This window comes from Rhyacophila brunnea, unplaced genomic scaffold (assembly GCF_057557595.1).
Source record: "Rhyacophila brunnea isolate RB1 unplaced genomic scaffold, BYU_Rbru_1.0 scaffold_7, whole genome shotgun sequence".
Taxonomy (NCBI): domain Eukaryota; kingdom Metazoa; phylum Arthropoda; class Insecta; order Trichoptera; family Rhyacophilidae; genus Rhyacophila; species Rhyacophila brunnea.
The window spans coordinates 19,079,811-19,098,199 of record NW_028233339.1 but is presented as its reverse complement, the minus strand read 5'-3'; the positions used below and the strand labels follow the sequence as shown (position 1 = coordinate 19,098,199).

General features: G+C 33.0%; 1 protein-coding gene across 1 annotated transcript in view; it reads right to left on the bottom strand.

The window, feature by feature from the left end:
* Positions 1-15,460, bottom strand: part of LOC147064582 (multicopper oxidase 3-like) — a 77,850-nt gene extending 62,390 nt beyond the window's left edge. The window contains exons 1-3 of the mRNA XM_085957720.1: positions 15,115-15,460; positions 11,376-11,729; positions 1,203-1,389 (exon numbers count right to left, since the gene is read on the bottom strand). Of these exons, the coding sequence (XP_085813846.1) occupies positions 1,203-1,389; positions 11,376-11,729; positions 15,115-15,238 (665 nt within the window). The 5' untranslated portion in view covers positions 15,239-15,460. The remainder of the gene's footprint in view (positions 1-1,202; positions 1,390-11,375; positions 11,730-15,114) is intronic.
* Positions 15,461-18,389: the final 2,929 nt, after the last annotated feature.

Genomic DNA, 18,389 nt, shown 5'->3' with positions numbered 1-18,389 from the left:
TTTGAGACAGGTACATAGGATAGGGAATTAGTTCTGAAAAATTATACAGTACGACAACGGGTATAAATCGTTACTATTATTAAAATAATGATTTCAGGATAATTTATTGTGCAGCGAAAATTACGTGATATTTTCTAATAAATTTAAGTGCCATCAATCAAACAAGATGGTTACGTTAATAATCAGAACTGCCAAATTTTAGGTAAACTTGACAAGCCCTTAAATAGTTTATGGGAAAGCGGTAGGTACATCCCAGGGTACTCATAAATAATGGGAACTGAAATAGCTAACGGGTTTGGGTAACAGGCAACCGAACTCGAGTGTGGAAGAACATCGGACAAACTTAAACACATGTCAAGAATACGCTTGTCCTTCATTCTGACAACTGCTCTCGGTTTATGCACTGACGCTCATTCAATATTTGTGTATTTTAAGGTTGCAACACACACTAGTCCACGTCTATAATATGTGGTTCATTTTCGTAGGACACTTACACATTCAAAACCCTCCGTCAAAATGTAGTGTTTGGAATTACATTGACGGTATATAACAACCATTACCATGGCATCATTACATATATTTTTTTACCCGAATTGGGCGGAATGGACTTGGTTTCAGCATAATGATACCACCTGTCATAATGCGCGTGAAACACCATACCTATTTCCTGGTCGTGTTATTTCCCGTTTTGGAGACATCCACTGAGCTCCGAGATCGTTGGACTTCTTACATTGGAGTTTTTTTTTCAAAATTAAAGAACCTATTCGTTGATAAGCCAACCCTATTTTTGATCTCAAAACATAATATCCGGCGCTTCATCGTCGAAATAGAACCGGATGTATGTGCAAGAGTCATGGAAAACATGGCCAAAAGAATAATCATCCGTCAGTGAAGCCGAGTCGGATATTTAAACAATGTTACATAGTGTACATAATAAAATTGCCGTATATCAGTGTTACAATATATAAAGAAATCACAAATATTCTTGTTATTTTATTTTATATCTAAAATACATTAATATATTTTTGCTTATTGAAACACCTTTAGTAAACGCGTGAATTATACAATTAGTAATCATGTCGTATGAATGAATATTTGAAATACTATTAATACGTCTTTTAGGGACAAAATAGAAGTCAATAAATTGATAATAAAGATCTCCAAAAATATATTAGTATATCGTTTTAAAATTTTACACTTACTTTCTGTGTCCAGACGATACTCCATTGATCCTAAGCGCAGCAGGATGAGAGCCAATCGCGTGTTTAGCGTGCACAACGAGTACATTCTCTGAAGTCTTGTCATGGTCATAAAGATTACCAGCTGATTCAAATGGTGCGGGTTGCCTCACCACCAATGCTCCAAATAAGCCAGCCAAGTGATGAGAGACTGCAAAAGACAAACACTAACTATAAATTTATAATTACCAATTAGCAAACAATCATATATATGATCTGATGATCAATGAGGAAGATAGTTTAGATTACATGGTGAAAGTATTGTTAAAATCTAGACAAATAATTTGTAATACTCTCAATAAAAAAATCTAATTTCAAACTCATAGAATCAGCCAAAATAATATCGAACTAACTAACAAAAAAAAATTGCGGGTTCCAATATTAAACTATAGCTACTTATACAATTATTTTCAATTACTATGTAAGTGCATTCAATATTTAATATACCAATGTGTTTGTGGTTTGTGACCCAAATTAGCAGGGTACTGAAAAGCAAATTAATAATTGTTGAAGACTCAAGACTTCTTCTAGATTACCATGAATTAAAAACCATGAATTCATTGCCACTGATCAACATCTACTATGTTTACTTCCTCGAATGTCACTAGAGTCTGAAATATCAAATCTTCTTTTAGTTATTAGATTATAATGTGTATTTATCGATAAGGATACAGCGTGTTTGGCAAATTTAATGGCTAACAATCATTTCTAAAAAATCTGTTAAAATAATAATCAAGCTGTGAAGACTCCACTTAGGTGCGAAAATGGTAATTTAATTTATGTGCTGGGCAACACAGAAAAAAAACAGTTACAATGATTTATATGGCAGGGGTGACCAACTTGTTCATTGTTCTGATCGACTCTTTGCCTGAAGAAAATACGTGAACAACGTACTAAATTCACATTTTAAATGAGCAAAGAAAATATTATTTAGATGGTTTTTCAGCATTTTGTGTTGTTTAATTAATGTATTTTAATTTTAACACACATTTAGATGAGAAAACATTGCATTGAGATAAGATTGTTATAAGATCACCAAACGAAAACCATTTAAAGCTTTTTGCATTTATGTGGATTTCACCAGTATGTTATTTTATGTCTATGAAATTAATGTGCAATGATGCAGCATATAAATGGGCAAACATGGCACTGATATAGTTTTTCACGTTTTTATGTTTTAAGATCACCGAGCCGAAACCATGTAAATGGGCAAACAGAATGGATTTTCATTAGTATGTGTCATTTTGTGTATGTTCATATCAGTGGCGAAGGGTGGAGGTAGGCTGTTAAGATCCGCCATAATTAGTGCACACTAAACTTTGTCAGTCATACATATTTGTTTTCATTGAAATAAGACTACAATTTACAGATGGTGTCGGTTAGTTTTTAAAATTCAATTAAACGCTGCGAAAACCATGCCATAATAGATAATAGTAAAAAATACTCAGTTGTTTCTAAAATATATAAAATTATGCAATTAAATCATGCGTAACTTTGGATATTTTATAGATAGAATAATATTTTTTTATCTGTTATAGTTCAGTTTCGGCAGGGCTTAATGAATTTAAAAAAATGTACCAACAATATGTGTAATATGTATTCTTAATCCAACGAAAACAAATAAGTATGAATGAAAAAGTGTGCACAATTTTGTCATATTGCACAAAGTATACCAAAACTATTATGGGTTGGCCAGGCAGGGCTTAATTGCTTTTTAAAAACTAACCAACATCACCTGTAAATTGTAGTATTAGTTCAATAAAAACAAATACGTATGACTAACAAAGTTTAATGTGTACAATTTATGGCGGATCTTAACAGCTTACCTCCACCCTTCGCCACTGGTTCATATTAAATATTTGAGTGTATATAATACATGAGCAAACATAGCATGTACGTATAGATCGCGCAACCAGAGTTGAGGCGGCCGAATACTCACACAGACGCATTCAAAAAAGGAACAGCCTGTAAAAGAATACTGTATTCTTCAGAAATTCACCAATACATACAATCTTTCGTATCTGTGTCGTACCAACTCTGGTTGCGCTATCTATACCTATAATGTTGTTTACTGGCAGGTATGTATTTTGTGACTAATATGTGCATGTATTTAAATGAATAAAAATTGCATTTATATCTGTATCCACTATCCACTACCCAGTACCCACGAGGCAGATTACATAACACTTTAATTAAAAAGCAATTCAAAATGTACATGTTGTTAATGTACTTGGTGGCTTTATTGTTTTAAATTTTGCAGGTTTTTTTAATGAATAGACTCAATATGTGTATTAAACTAATATTTGACAAATATGATAATTAATTTGTTTTAGGCTAAAATTGGATTTAAAATACTCTGACTTTGAGGTAAATAGTTTTTTATAAGTAGATATGTCTCATATTATGTGTTTTAAGATGAACAATATGCGTGAATTTAAATGTACATACATCGCATTGAAGTGGTTTTTTAATCTGTATTAAAGCTACTAGCCTCCAGGGAAGCCGAAGCAGAGGAAAAGAGTCGATGCATTGAAGCGACCAAGTAAAGGAGCTGACTGGGGTAGCAATCACTCACAGATGATCGAGAGGGATGGAAAGTCTTAGTCGCCCAAAAGATGGAAAAGTCCAAGATGGTCACGATCCTCAGCCATGAGGGAACAATCAAGAAGAAGAAAGCTACTAATTATTGTATTATTTTTTATTAACAGTGCTAAATTTAAAATGCTCAATTTATGTAAAATCTGCTAATTTATTAAAAACGTAGATTACAAAATATTCACAAATACTTAATTATAAAATTACGAATATGTGTGCGATCGGCTTGTTGGCTATGACTTATTTTATACAGCAATGTAATCTATCCTATACTACAGTGGTTAAATTTAAAACCTCTACATGAGGAGAAAAACATCATACATATTTCTAAATAATTGTAGTGGGTACTCATCGATGAAATATAAATCTAAACGGTCTACCGCTAACTACTAGTTAATAAGTAAGTGAAAGACTTTACTATTTTTCACTGACTTCAGTAAGCAACGCTTCATTTCCTTGATTGTGATATCCAAGGTGAGCGATTATTATTGCCAATGTGCTGCATTGTTTACCTCAAAGCTATTGAAGAAATAATAGAAATCTAAAAAATGGACCATGTTGCGAAAGAAGACTTTCAGGACGTTTTTGTTGGATACTATCGTAACCGTTAAATTTTCATCACGTAGAAACAAGTAACGAATGGCAGATTTAGTAAAACCAAAAATTCAATTATAAATTCATTCTAAATAAATTAATTGCCCATTTTTTTTTTTAATTACTATTTTCATTCATTTTTAAAGTCAGTTGCTAAACTTTTCGATTTTCTCCACAATTCACATTAGAAAAAATCAAATAATTTTATTATTAATGAAAATTTTACACAAATTTTGTGATCGTTTATAAACTGTAATGCTGTGAGCTACTAACTGTTATACATAATATTATTGATTTAATGCAAACGCGAGAATAACAAAACATAAAAATGCGTGGAATAAAAAATTTCAAGTTATACACATGTATTTTTTTATAAAAATCGATGTTTTTTAAAATTAATATAAAAAATTTTAAAACTATGGATTAGTCAAAAATCTCTCCGAAGTAAAATTGAAAACTTTTTTTATAATAAGATGGGGATGTAAACAAAATTTACATTTTTCATAAATTGTAGGTTTATCTTTGACTTAAAATTTAAAAAAAATCTTTTTAATGTTTTCAGATACGTATTTATTAATTAATACAGTGTTGAAATTGTAAATTATCAAAAAATGTTTCTAATTGCAAGCTTCGTATTTTTCCGCTAGGTGCCTCTTTAAAAAGGGCCCAGTAAAGACTTCACCTTAATCACATCGATTTGTTTTAAGTCCTAAACACAGACTATGATAAGTGTTAGAGTATGCAGGTTTACCAGTATCGTTCACGGTGACGACCACCAGCCAGAGATAAAAATTTTAGCATTACATCACCAACAACAATAAAATTATGAAGTTTTTCAAATAAAAAATGAGAAAATAATTGTTTTATTTTTAAGACAACCCACAATAATCGAAATGTAGGTAAAATATTGTTTCGATCAATGATCAAAATGAGAAATTATCCATAACGAAAAGAAAATTTATTGTTATTTCAAATGATATTTTGCAAAAAGACAAAACTTCAGATATCTTGTGTTCGTAATAAATTATCAATGAAATAAAATATTCTGTGGTGAAATAATGTCATCCTAAATGTACGAATATTGTGAAACCTCTAAATGGGAACAATTAGAAGAGATCTGAGAAAATTTTAAAGTTATATGGTCAAAATGTTGAAATCCTACTCCTTGTGTTACACGCCAGACTCAGGAATACAATAATATTATATGGCGAAACAGGAAGAATAATTCATTCAATTTATTGTTTGTGAAATAATTTCCTTTAAGTGGTTCTTAACTATTTCGATGTAGATAAGATTTATTTGTTTCGTAACAGATTTTTTTACGATAAATGGATGTTAGCCACTTGCTCAAGCTATTAGGCCTATGCTTTGGGTCTAAACACAGACTAAAGACGAACATGTGATTTTTGTCAGACCCGGGATTCGATCCCGATACCCTCAATTTACCAAGCGGATACGTAACCACTCAGCCATCGCCTACTGTAACTACACATACATACATAATTATTATATTTTTATTATAGCTAAAATTTATTTGCAAATAAACTTGATTTTAAGTTTCTTTAATGGTGTTAACTGTCAATTCTTATTAGAAAGATATTATATTATTAATTATAATAAAATATATAGTAGGTATCTACCTTCATAATTATTCTACATAGTTTAATAATAACCCGGCCCGCCTAGTATAAATAGCTGTACTATTGTATGTTGTATCAGTTGACAATGTCCCATTGAAGTGGACAAAACCAGTCCTGTGGGTCTATTATATACACAAGGCAGCTATCGGCGGATAACGATGCTAGTTTATCATATTTATGTATTGAGGTATTATAATTGTTACAATAAGTTAGCCGTCAAAACTGTATATATCGCTCTAAAGGTTAACAAACCAAAGAGAGTGCCTGTTAAAACATAGCACTTTTTGACAGTTTAGACGGTTAACTTATTGTAACAATTGACCACCTCAATACGTAAATATGATAAACTACCGTCAATAACCGCCAATTCTTTAGATAAGTATGTATGTCTGTACTGTTGGCATAAGTCGGTGCCTACCTAATGTAGTTATTATTATCATTATAAAATTAATGAATTGCAAAAAAATATTGCATGCTATCGGATATGCTACAAATTACAACATAGCAGCATTAGTAAAATACGTATAGTGGTTACTATTGCAAAACATTTTTTGCTTCTTTAATGAAAACCTAATTAGAAACAACCATGCAAAATAACATTAATTGTATTATTCCCATTATATACCAATTTCAGTACGTAGGTTAGGTAACGCAAGTCTATATCTCAAGTAACGATAAAATTGTCAATATAATTTTTAATTCAACCAAAATATGTATGTAGATGGTGTCATTTTTAATTTAAAAAACTGCCTTGTAATTAAAACAGTATGGAATTGATTTTTTATAAATCTAATAACATACTCAGATGAAATTGCACACGCAAAGATGACTCTGATGTTGTAATAACAATATATTTATTTAGTTAAACTCTAATTTGTATTGCCCACTTAGTCCTAAAAGTCCTCCCCCCCCCAAATATCTTCAGCGGCAGCGCACACTTTGAGAACCTAAGGTATAGCCGAAGTAATAACTTACAACCAATAATTATTATTAATAAAAACTGTCGTGATAAACTGTTTACAATGAATGGTAGTTCGCCATTCGCCCAACACAACCCATTGGTTCATTATTATGTTTCAAAAACACTTCAAAATCCAATAGGTATATAAATTTTCCAGATGCGGGATACGACCTGCAACCCACGGCATCAGATCCGAACGCTCTGCTACTTCGCCACTGCGTATATTAAATTAATCATTGCCTATTATGAAATTAATCACTTGCGCAAAAAGTATTGCATGTTTCCTATCCGATATTATGCAGTAAGTTGCAACATAATCACAGTCGGTATTGCCAAATAGTTTTGCCCCTTTAATGAAAATTCATTTGATTAGAAACGACCCTGGAAAACGCGTATTACACATTTCCCGCACGATTTCAACACCGTTAAAATACTAACGAAATAGCTAACGATAAACTTAACTTTGGATTAAGATTAGAGGAAATTAGACAATAAATAAAACGATTCAAGAAATTTTAATATCCTACATTAATTACTGTTTTTAATATTCTCATTCTACATGGATGAAAGAATTTTCCCCAGCGTATTTTAATTTAAATTGCATAGTAGGTAACTTAACCAAAATACAGTTAAAACAAATGTCTTACGCAAACTGGATTTTCAAGGAGAAGTAAAATACCTAAGTAAAGCGAAATCTTTTATTTATTCAATACACAAGGTTAATTCATCAGATTTCCATAGACGCAATATTAATATACCTGCGTATTATTCGATCTTAATCGATTTTGTAACAGTACTGTAATAATTAATGGCTTATAATCAATTTTTTCAATCATTCTTATAATATATAGATATACTAATATTAATTCTATGTGTTTACTTTCCGCGCATAATGTAAATATTGCATGTAAACACTGATATTATAATATAGTATTATCTTAAGTACATAGAAAATTGAGAAACATGCATGCTCTAGATCTGGATCCAAATACATACCTTTACACGGTATTTATTATCCAAGGTAAATAATCTATGAAATCGGGAGCATATAAGTAAAGTTAATTATCCAAGGTCTAGAACTAACCTACCATTGTCGATTCCAATTAGGAGGCCAATATCGATATATTAAATTTGCGTGAAGAACTTTATAAATTCTAAAGAGACACTCGGTATCTTTTGAATATATTTTATTATGTCTCCACATAAATTTAAAAGTATATATCAGTGGCGTGTGGTGACATTTGCTTGTAGGAGTGCTGTTTGAAACATATATATTTTCCTAATATATGTTATATTATTATTATACAATTAAGATTTTGTAGGTATTTAATTGTATTGTTACCAGCGGAGCTTACAGTAGTTTGGTTTGATTTATTACGGAATGGTAAGTCTGCGATATTCTAAACATATTATTTACATAATATTCTTAATATAATATAATGTCAATAATAATAACCAATCTATGAAGTCATGAGCAATGTATTAATTATAGAACCATTCGAAGCAGTAAAGTTTAGCAAAATTTACGCAGTAAACGCAAAATGTTATTGATAGTAATTTATTTAATATCCCTGGTGATGCTCCGCGTATAAAGAATATATGGACCGTACGCCACTGGTATTTATATTATTTCATTCAATAATATTACTTATGTGTACTTCGTAGTGTTCGTTCAATAAAATAAGTAAATACTAATTATTAATTTTCTTTACTGCTGTTTTGTAGTGAAAATACGTGATATAACAGTGACGTCTCGTGGGGGTAGGCAGATTGAGCGTCGCTTGGGGGGCGGCAGTTACTCAAAAGGCGGCAAATCGAGGAGAATCATTTGGTAGATTTGGTAAATATATAGAAATAGCTAAAATCATTTTGTTTACATATTGTAAAATAATAGCATAGTTAAATTTGTGTGAAAATAATAAATCTGTGTTTTAAATGGTACAAACCAAATGTGTCAGAAATATCAACCAAATAGGACCTCAGACTCTGATGATTTGGGCAAGGGTCTAAACATAATTACCTTATTTATTAGCTTTTTATATTTAAATTTAATTTTGTATGTTTTAGTGGTATATATTTTGTTAGTAATGTCTCCATACAACACATTTATTAGATATTGGAGTCATGAAAGGATGATAAAACATACTGTATAAAAATGGGACGGCATTTTTTCTAGGGACGTCACTGTATAACAACATGGTTATTGCTATGTTTCTTAAATATTTTTATTTAGTTTATAAAGTAAACTTTTTAATACATGGTGAAAAGTTACGAGTAGATAGGTACACATTATTAATAAACAAACATATTTGTCAAACATAATAACTAATAATGATTAAGTATTATTGTATTTTTTTTTCATTATCCAAGATATTCCATTTAATACCTACCTATCCACCGCATAGCTAATTATTTATAATAATTAATAAGTTACCACAAACCGACAAGAGTGTGATGATAAAAAACGTGTTTCAATTGAATGACAGTAATTATTATCCCCGGGCTCTTCTTCAAGCCCAATATAATTCAAGTACCTACGTATATACATACTCTAATTTAAAATAAATAATCATTATATGAACGACGAATTTATTTGTCTCCAGTGGCGGGTTTTCATGAAATAGAAGAGACTATCGCTTCGTAGAAAATTCGAATCTTGAGTGTACAAAAACAAAGGTCTCACCTTAACATGTTTGATGTGTTTATGAAATGTTAATGTGTAAGATGAGATAAGATAATGTATCATAATGACGTACACCCGTCATCATTCGTACACCCACGATGGCCGAGTGGCTTAAATGCCGGCCTATAGAGTCGAGGGTCCCAGGTTCGAATCCTGGGTCTGGCTAGTACACATATTGTTTTTCAATTTGTGTAAGAGTCAGAGTATGGACCTAATAGGTTGAGCAAGTGGCTGACATCCATTTCTCGTAAAAAAAAAAACAAAAATCTGTCAATACAAACCTCCACTCTGTGGAGGCCCATATGATCCTATTAGAATCGGACATGTGGGTCTATTCTATACTTATCGAACACTAAATTGATAAATAGTATCAAACTTAGGGTAGGTTTGTATCAAAATATTAGCACGTATTGTAACAATTACACGAAGCCGGTTTTTATTGTTGCAATAAGTGCGATATTTTAACAGCAGCAAGATAGGTGCTGTTAAAATATAGCACTTATTGCAACAATAAAAACCGGCTTCGTGTAATTGTTACAATAAGTGCTAATATTTTGATACAAACCTACCCTAAGTTTGATAATATTTTTCACTTTATCACTTTAGCGGTCGATAAGCATAGAATAGACCCCCTGGTCGAAAGATCATAATGACATAAAAGATGTTCATACATAGGCTTCAGATTATTTAGGCTAAGCTCAAAATTCTTAATTTTTGACCTTCACAGAACAGTTTGGCTTTAACCTTTCTTTTACAATCCTAAAATATTCCATCCATTCCAGTGATGTCACCATCGGTTACAGTACGAGATTAACAATATTACAGTAGGTAAGAGGAACTTGTCTAATAAGGTTTCTTCGTCATTATGATCAGAAAGGCATCAAAACTTTATTATAATCATAGGAGTATTTCCATACAATCTTGCAGCCTACAATAAGGCCAGTCATAAATCCAATTGAAATATGATGGACATCTATTTATCAATTAAGATGTATTTACTGGATAATGACATCGATTTTTAAAATAATAACATTTTGATTAGATGCACCTAATATTGTTGACTCTAGGAATAGATAAAATAGGAAGAAATATATTTTGCAATCAAAGAGGCTACGTCATCTAAAGTAACATTATATCAACAGTTGGGTTAAATAAAATACACACATAGGTAATGTATTGAATAAATCCGTGTTCCATATAAATTGAGCCTAAACATATGAAAGTGAAGCAGAAAATGGACCCCTGTCCTACTAATTAATTTTCATTCAAACTCTGAAAAGAGAAGAAGAAACCCATTGTTCGTTAGCACTTAACACAAACTGAAACTTACTACGGAAACTACAGAAGATTCTATATTCTATAATGTAAGATAATCTTTGAAGTATTAGTTTAAATAAAGTTTTATATTGAGATAAACATACCACATAAGCGTGAAGTTCGATAGTTTTGACAGAAAATATGATGCACTTAGGTAGTTAAATCGACGCCGAGCGAGAGAAACCGATTCAACAGACTTCATGTAAGAGCCGTTAGAAATAATAATGGTAACAATAATTAAATTTATCACATGAAATTCTTGCGCAGTAGAACATATCGCAATCTGCGCAATTTAAAGGTTAAGTTCTTCCAATATAATAGCCGAATAAATATATTATATTACTTACCAGAATGTGCATGGTAGAAGTGCGTTCCGACTTGGTCAGCCTTGAAGACGTACTTAAACGCTGCCCTGGCAGGAATTGGACACTGTGTTATCATTGGCACTCCATCCATGAACGGACTCCCCCTCTGTGTGATACCTCGCCAGTGAAAAGCGAGCTCGCCGCTTCCGGGGAGCGCATTCGTAACATCAACTATGACAATATCGTTCAGGCAGACCTGGATGGCAGGCCCTGGCACCTGTCTGTTGATGGCCAAGGCCGTGCGGTTCTCCAGCATCATGGCCTCCACTCGGAAGTCGAATACGCATCTTCGTGGCTTTTGGCCGAACTTGCATGGGCGGGCGCAGTTTTTGCTCTCTGAAATAAAAGACAACGATACTATCAACATTATGAATCTTAGAACCACAATCTCTATAAATAATGGTTAGGTACATGTAAATTCTACGTCTGATGGTTGCCGTATCACAGTCACAGTGAGCCGTTGTACCGGAAACAGATTGCCGCATAGCATTAAAATCACGTTGTTATATTTTATACTAACGAATTTAGATCTGTACGATGTTTGGAGTGAGTGTTGCAATAAATGAAATATTTTAACAGTACCCCTCTTGGTGCTGTTAAAATATAGAATTTATTGCAACAATCATAAACATCTTATTGTAATTGTTACAATAAGTGCTAATACTTTGATACAAACCTACCCTAGGTTCGATAATATTTATCACTTTATCACTTTAGCGGTCGATAAGACAAGTATAGAATAGACCCACAGATGGTTATACTTTTTTATTCATATCAGTATAACAATCATAATGAGTGCACACCGTGATGACTGCCAGCAAAATAATAGAACAAATGACATCTATAACAGTGAAAGGCTTTAGGCAGGACTTGTAGTTACATTAAACAGTAAGTTATATGTCATTAATCAATAGTGAAACAGAATAATTCAGTGACATCCCTAAAGACGTACCGCCCTTAGTGATCGCCAAAATGCGTGCCCTACCATGTAAAAATACTCTTTAATTATGTATATGTAAATTCACTGCCTATGATATTCTGTTAATTCTAATTGACTATCTTAACCGAAAAATTGTGATAATATATTTTTTACACGTCCACTGGTTAATAAGGGATTTCCATATTATTATACTTTGTGGGTGTCGTATGTGGATGTCAGCTTATTAAACCCACTCTCTAAAATAATAATGTAGGTAACATTCGAATTCATTCCTTAATTTGCGGTCTTTAAAATATGCCACTCCAATGCAGTGCACTACTTGCCTACCCCCACGAGGTGTCACTGTAATAAATAACATAAAATTATACTTCGTATTAAAAGTTAGTGTCAAGATCAAAAACCTTTCATTCACATTGTAATGTGAAAGCATATTGATCAGAAATATAAAATCTCAATTGCGTATACCGGAGAATAGACAATCTAACTACCGATCAAGGTACGAGCATAGTAATAAAATAAAGATTGCGAATAATTGCCACACTAGGTGTTTGCGAATGTGCATTATTCTTTCAAATAATGATAAGATGGTGAATTAAAATATAAAAGTGTACCTGACTGATGCTGTGTATCAATTATTTTTGTTTTACTCGGAGTTGAATAAATTGACCCAGATTTCAAAAGAATCCATTTAGACAACAATTCATCAAAAAACTATGGCATTCATTATAAACTAACATGAATCATAAATCCATTAGAATCAGATGCTATTTCATAAAAATTTATCTTGCAAAATATACGAGTAATTATTATATATAAATAGTTTTTTACTTCATCGATGTAAGGTACAATACAATGATTTAACCCAATTTGGTGTAGAAAATGGCCCCGATTTAAATCCTGTATGGGTGCCATCTCGATTAGTCAATTACACCCGCCTTCAACTACCCATCTAATAACAATGTAAATTTTTTTTAATATCCCAAATAATGCATTTTAGAAAAGTGGTCAATACATTTGGAAAACTATTTTTTTAGAAAATTAATTTCTGAGAAATTGAAGACTCATTAATGTAAATGGGTACTGGATAGTACCTAATAAAATTGATCTTTCTCCTCCATTTTACCTTACCGAATTACTTTTATTTAATTTACTAAAGTTACGTTACGTTATATTTATCAACAATTTATAAATCATTATATAATAACATTTTTTAGTTCGTATCGACGTATTTTGTTGACACTTTATATACATATAATATGTATACTCAGTTATCTGCCTACTATAAGATCAGGATTACTTGTATTTTTATTATTTGACTGTTTATTTTTGGATAAAATATTGAGTTTTATGTACTGACCCAAGTATTTCGCACAAGGTTTCTTCATTGATAAACACTTAACAACACAATAATAATTTATTACATTCTTGAATATTAATATATTATTTATATAGTATATCTGCTTCTACGCGGGTAAGAGGGTAACGCTTCGGCTTATAATGTCGTGGGTCTCATGTTCGAATCCTAGGTCTGGGAAAAATACACAATATTGTTTTTTCAATTTGTGTTTGAAGTTGGAGCATGGACCTATTAGGTTGAGCAAGTGGCTAACATCCACATCTCGTGAAAACAAAAATATGTTAATACAAACCTCCACTATGTGGAGGCCCTTAATATGATCTTCCTAAGATCGGATATGGTTAAAAAAAATACTAAAATATGTACAACATGTAAAAATGAAAATAACTCTGACAGCCAAATCGAACAAAAGAAATTAAAATTGAATCCAAAATATGTAGGTACAGACCTAAAAACTTATCCAAAGAATGGGATGGGGGAGCCACTGTCGAAAACTACCCAATCAAGACTCGTAACTGGACAAAATCTGACATTCGATTGACATTTTCAAAACGGCGTCCTATGGTAGTTCGTAGTTTTAAGATCTGGGTAATTTATAGATCTGTATGCAAACTTTATCTGTCATGAAAATTCAAAATTGGATTGTAATTTGAATAAACAAACTTTTTATTTTTATTTTATGGAGATCTTGGGGTCAAGTAGGAAAAGGAAAAATCAAACAAACATAATTTTACTTTGAAGTATATTATAAAATTTATAAAATTATTTCGAAACACTGCTTGCTGGATGTGATTTATATTGGGTATTAATTAATGACAATATTTCGTCTTAGGATAGGTAGGTACATAATATTTTTGTATTTTAATAAAATCTAAGGTCGGTGTCTAATATCGGGTCAGGATAAATAATTGCGACAGGAAAGTCTCAAAAGAACACCGCTTTCAAATCGAAACCAAAATAATATTATGTAAACAAACATCCATCAATATTTTCTATTATGGGTACCTGCATATTCGATGTAATATATTTTTTTATGATTGTCTTAACTTTATTATGTTATATTAAATACATTAAATTTTCTTGTGATCCACATAAAAATATCGTTTTTTTTTAATTTGTGTTTGAGAAAATTATATTTCTTTCTTATACCTATAACTGAAGGTTACCTTCATTAAATTTACTCATAATATTATAAGCCAGCCATTGTGAAGGCTACATTAAATGTTCTACCTATATAATTTTATAATATGTAAGTAGGTATAAATATATTAGTTTGCTCCATTTAATTTCTACGTTTGATAGGTATATACATTAATAGATAAATAGGTTTCCTTGTAAATAAATATCTAATAATTAGAATCTTATTTTAATAATTGTGTTGTTCTGTATTTTTTTATTTACAATAACTATGATGTATTAATTACCGGATGATTTTTTGCTATATCCATAAGTTTTTGCTAATACTGTATCAATCGACGCATCTCCCCAGATTCCAGCATTTCCTAAAACACCCACTACACATACTAAAACTTTTGTTGAAAGCCTCATCACAAACACTAAATTGACTGAATTCACAAAATTATATCTTATTAGTAATTATTTATTACTGGAGGCAATTTTTATCGTAAAGTTGTTGGTCAAACACGCGGATAATAATCAAAAATATAACATTGTTCCCGGTGCCAATCACATTTTCTGTCAAAATAACACTGCCTCATAAAATACAGGTTTAACACAACACGAGAACTCAGCGTACCAAATCCAACTGGCGATCAAGTGAGGTGAGGAGGTTCACTATTGAGTGAAATCATACTTTGTTCAAGGTGGTCAACTCGGCTGCATCAAATATTACTTCTTAAATTTATTCAAATATTCTACAATCTGCCGCGCGCGGTTTTTCTTTACAGTGTCGCCAATGAAAATTATTAATAATGTGAAAATACATAGTTGACGTATTTATTCACGGTATACTTTTACCAATACTCATACTTCACCATTTTCGTGAGACGATAAGCTTGAGTTATAATTCATGTAGGTAGGTACCTACCTAAAAATACTTTTCAAAAATAATAAATAATTTTGAAAATTAAAATAAAACTTTTATTAATAAAAAAGATGCTACCTATCAATAGCAAAAAGATTCCAGGAGATAAATAAATTTGAAAAAGGTAGTGGGAAAAAAACAGCACAGGAGAACACAAGGAGAAAAATACGATCTACATTTCTCTAGAGAGTTAACATCACGAATAATAAAAGTTTTAATGCTAGATAAAATTCCTTTGATACCATTTTTTATCTAATTTATTCAAAATAAAATATGAAATAGATATAAGAATGCAGCTTTCTTTTTATTTAATACAAGGAGATTAGTCTTCAATCTCTTTGATTTAATACCTATACAATATAGTAGGTGGTTGCGCCAAATCGTGGTTACAAGACCAAGTAATGACCGGCAGTCACGGGTCATAATCGACCGTGATGCAAATAACATTTAGTTAGTTCAATAAATAGGCAGCAAGCGGACGTGAGCAAGTTAACTTTACCGTCGTTTCTTACCTACAGTGTGACTCAAAAAGAGTTAAATTCAAAACCGCCGTCGCGCGTGGGTCAGCTTAAAAATACCACTGGTGCGTGTTGCCGCACAGCGTTCGTGGGCCACGGCCAGGTCAGCTTGATATAGTGTGACCGTTGTACAAGCGAGACTTTTGAATACCTGGCAAGCCGTGATACCGGCTCTCGTCATTCATACAACCTATCATCATCATTCATTAACCTGACTTATCACAATTTATCATCCATAAACAGTGTACCGTCAAGTGCCGCGCACCGGTTAATCCAAACAAACAATACAAGAAACCTGTGTCCTACGTGATGTCCAAGAACCCTCATTGTTGGCTTGGGTTCAGACAGGATCTTTTAATATTTATTAACCACCCTAAAGACTGTATAAAGGTTATTGTGTATTCCACCTGAACCGAGACTGTTTCTCGGATTGGTTGGCTACTATGAAGTCATCTAGGTAAGTGAATATTCTCAGCCATTCTTTCGTACGCGTTCGGCGACCCAATTGGTCAGGGATGCAAACAAAATCGGAGCGGCTGACAGCATGAACGGGAGACACGTGAATTGTAGGAGTTCCCCTTGGTAGGCTAGTCGAACGAATCGACGATGTTGAGAAGCCATGGGTACCTGGAGGTACGCCTGGCTTAGATCTATTATTACTAGCCAGTCTTCTGTTTGTAAGACGGCTGAAACCTCGTAATGGTGGATTAGTTTGAATGGCTTTGGCTGTCGGAACGCATTCAAACGCTTTCGGTTGAAAACAGGGCATAGGGTCCCGTCTTGTTTCTTGATCAGAAACAGGGTTGAGAGAAAACTGGGGGTTGGACCCGCTTCTTCTAGAATCCCTGAGTTCTTTAAGTCCTCGATCTCGAGAGTGACCTCTGCTGATTGTTGCGTTTGAAATTCTTTCCGTAAAAGTAAAGAAAGACTTACCAATGGTGGTGTTCGCACAAAAGGTATGCGGGCTACGGCTATTATTTTTACCAATGTTGGGGGGGGGGGGTACACTACGCCATCCAGACTCCCCGAAAGTATTTTAGGCGGGCCCTAATGTTGTCCAGATGCGGTCACCTCCGCTTAGAGTACGGATTCCTGGTGGAGCCCGTACCTCCGATGGAGAACTCCCTTCCCACAGGACGTCGCCCCTTCGGAGTACCCGGGCCATAATGTGAGTTCGAGGGCCTTCCGGGACTCTGAGCTCAGAGGAATCCTTGATAGTGCCTCCCGAGTGAAGGTATCCTTCCGGTAAGGATCTAAGTCATGTTCTCGCAAATTTTATTATAAGTTGTCTTGAAAACCCTCTTCGATTTCTTGGTACAAGCCCATCGCTGTTATGATGTTTTGAGGATTGGTTGCCCAATCCACTAACCCTTGCATACCCTTCCAGAAGCTGCCCCGGTGGGAAAACATCGCATTCTGGAGGGCCGCGATGGTCCTCTCCGTCAGATGGTTAGCTGATGACGAGTGGTCGCACCGACGCAACTTGTCATTTATAACTAACTCTACGACCGTAGGGGCTGCCAAGAATTGTTTTATGGGCGTTGTGCCACTCCTTGCCGGTCCCCCTGCTGAAATAAGGTAGGTACGTAACGAGGATACCTCAAACATCAGCATCTTAATCGACGCTCGTACGTTGAACTTTTCCTCCTGTAGCAGTCTGCTTCCCCGTCTGGTATCCATTGCTTTTAGAATATCCTCCTCACGGTCATTCAGATGTTGCGCCATAATCACTGATCACTTAACGTTCACTAAACTATCACTTAACGTTCGTCCAAAATATATTTTTTTTTGATAGTTAGAATGAACTGTCAGACGCAACATGTAAACACTAAGAAAGTCAAATCCAGAATGACGACCAAGGGATCCCAAACTCCCTACATAAAAAATGGACGCGTGGGTATGACCAGTAAATAAAAGGGAGGAATGACCAACGACAAGAAAAAAGAAAATAAATTAGTAGAATATAACCTCACGCGAAGAAGAAAGAGCAAACCCTATCTCAAGGACTTCAAAGTCAAATTCGAATAATAATAATTAGGTACCTACCTATGTTTTATTAGAATAGGTACTTTTAATCACGAGGATTTGATATTAATAATTGATCAATTTATGATCTTAACATTCTATTTACTTAAAA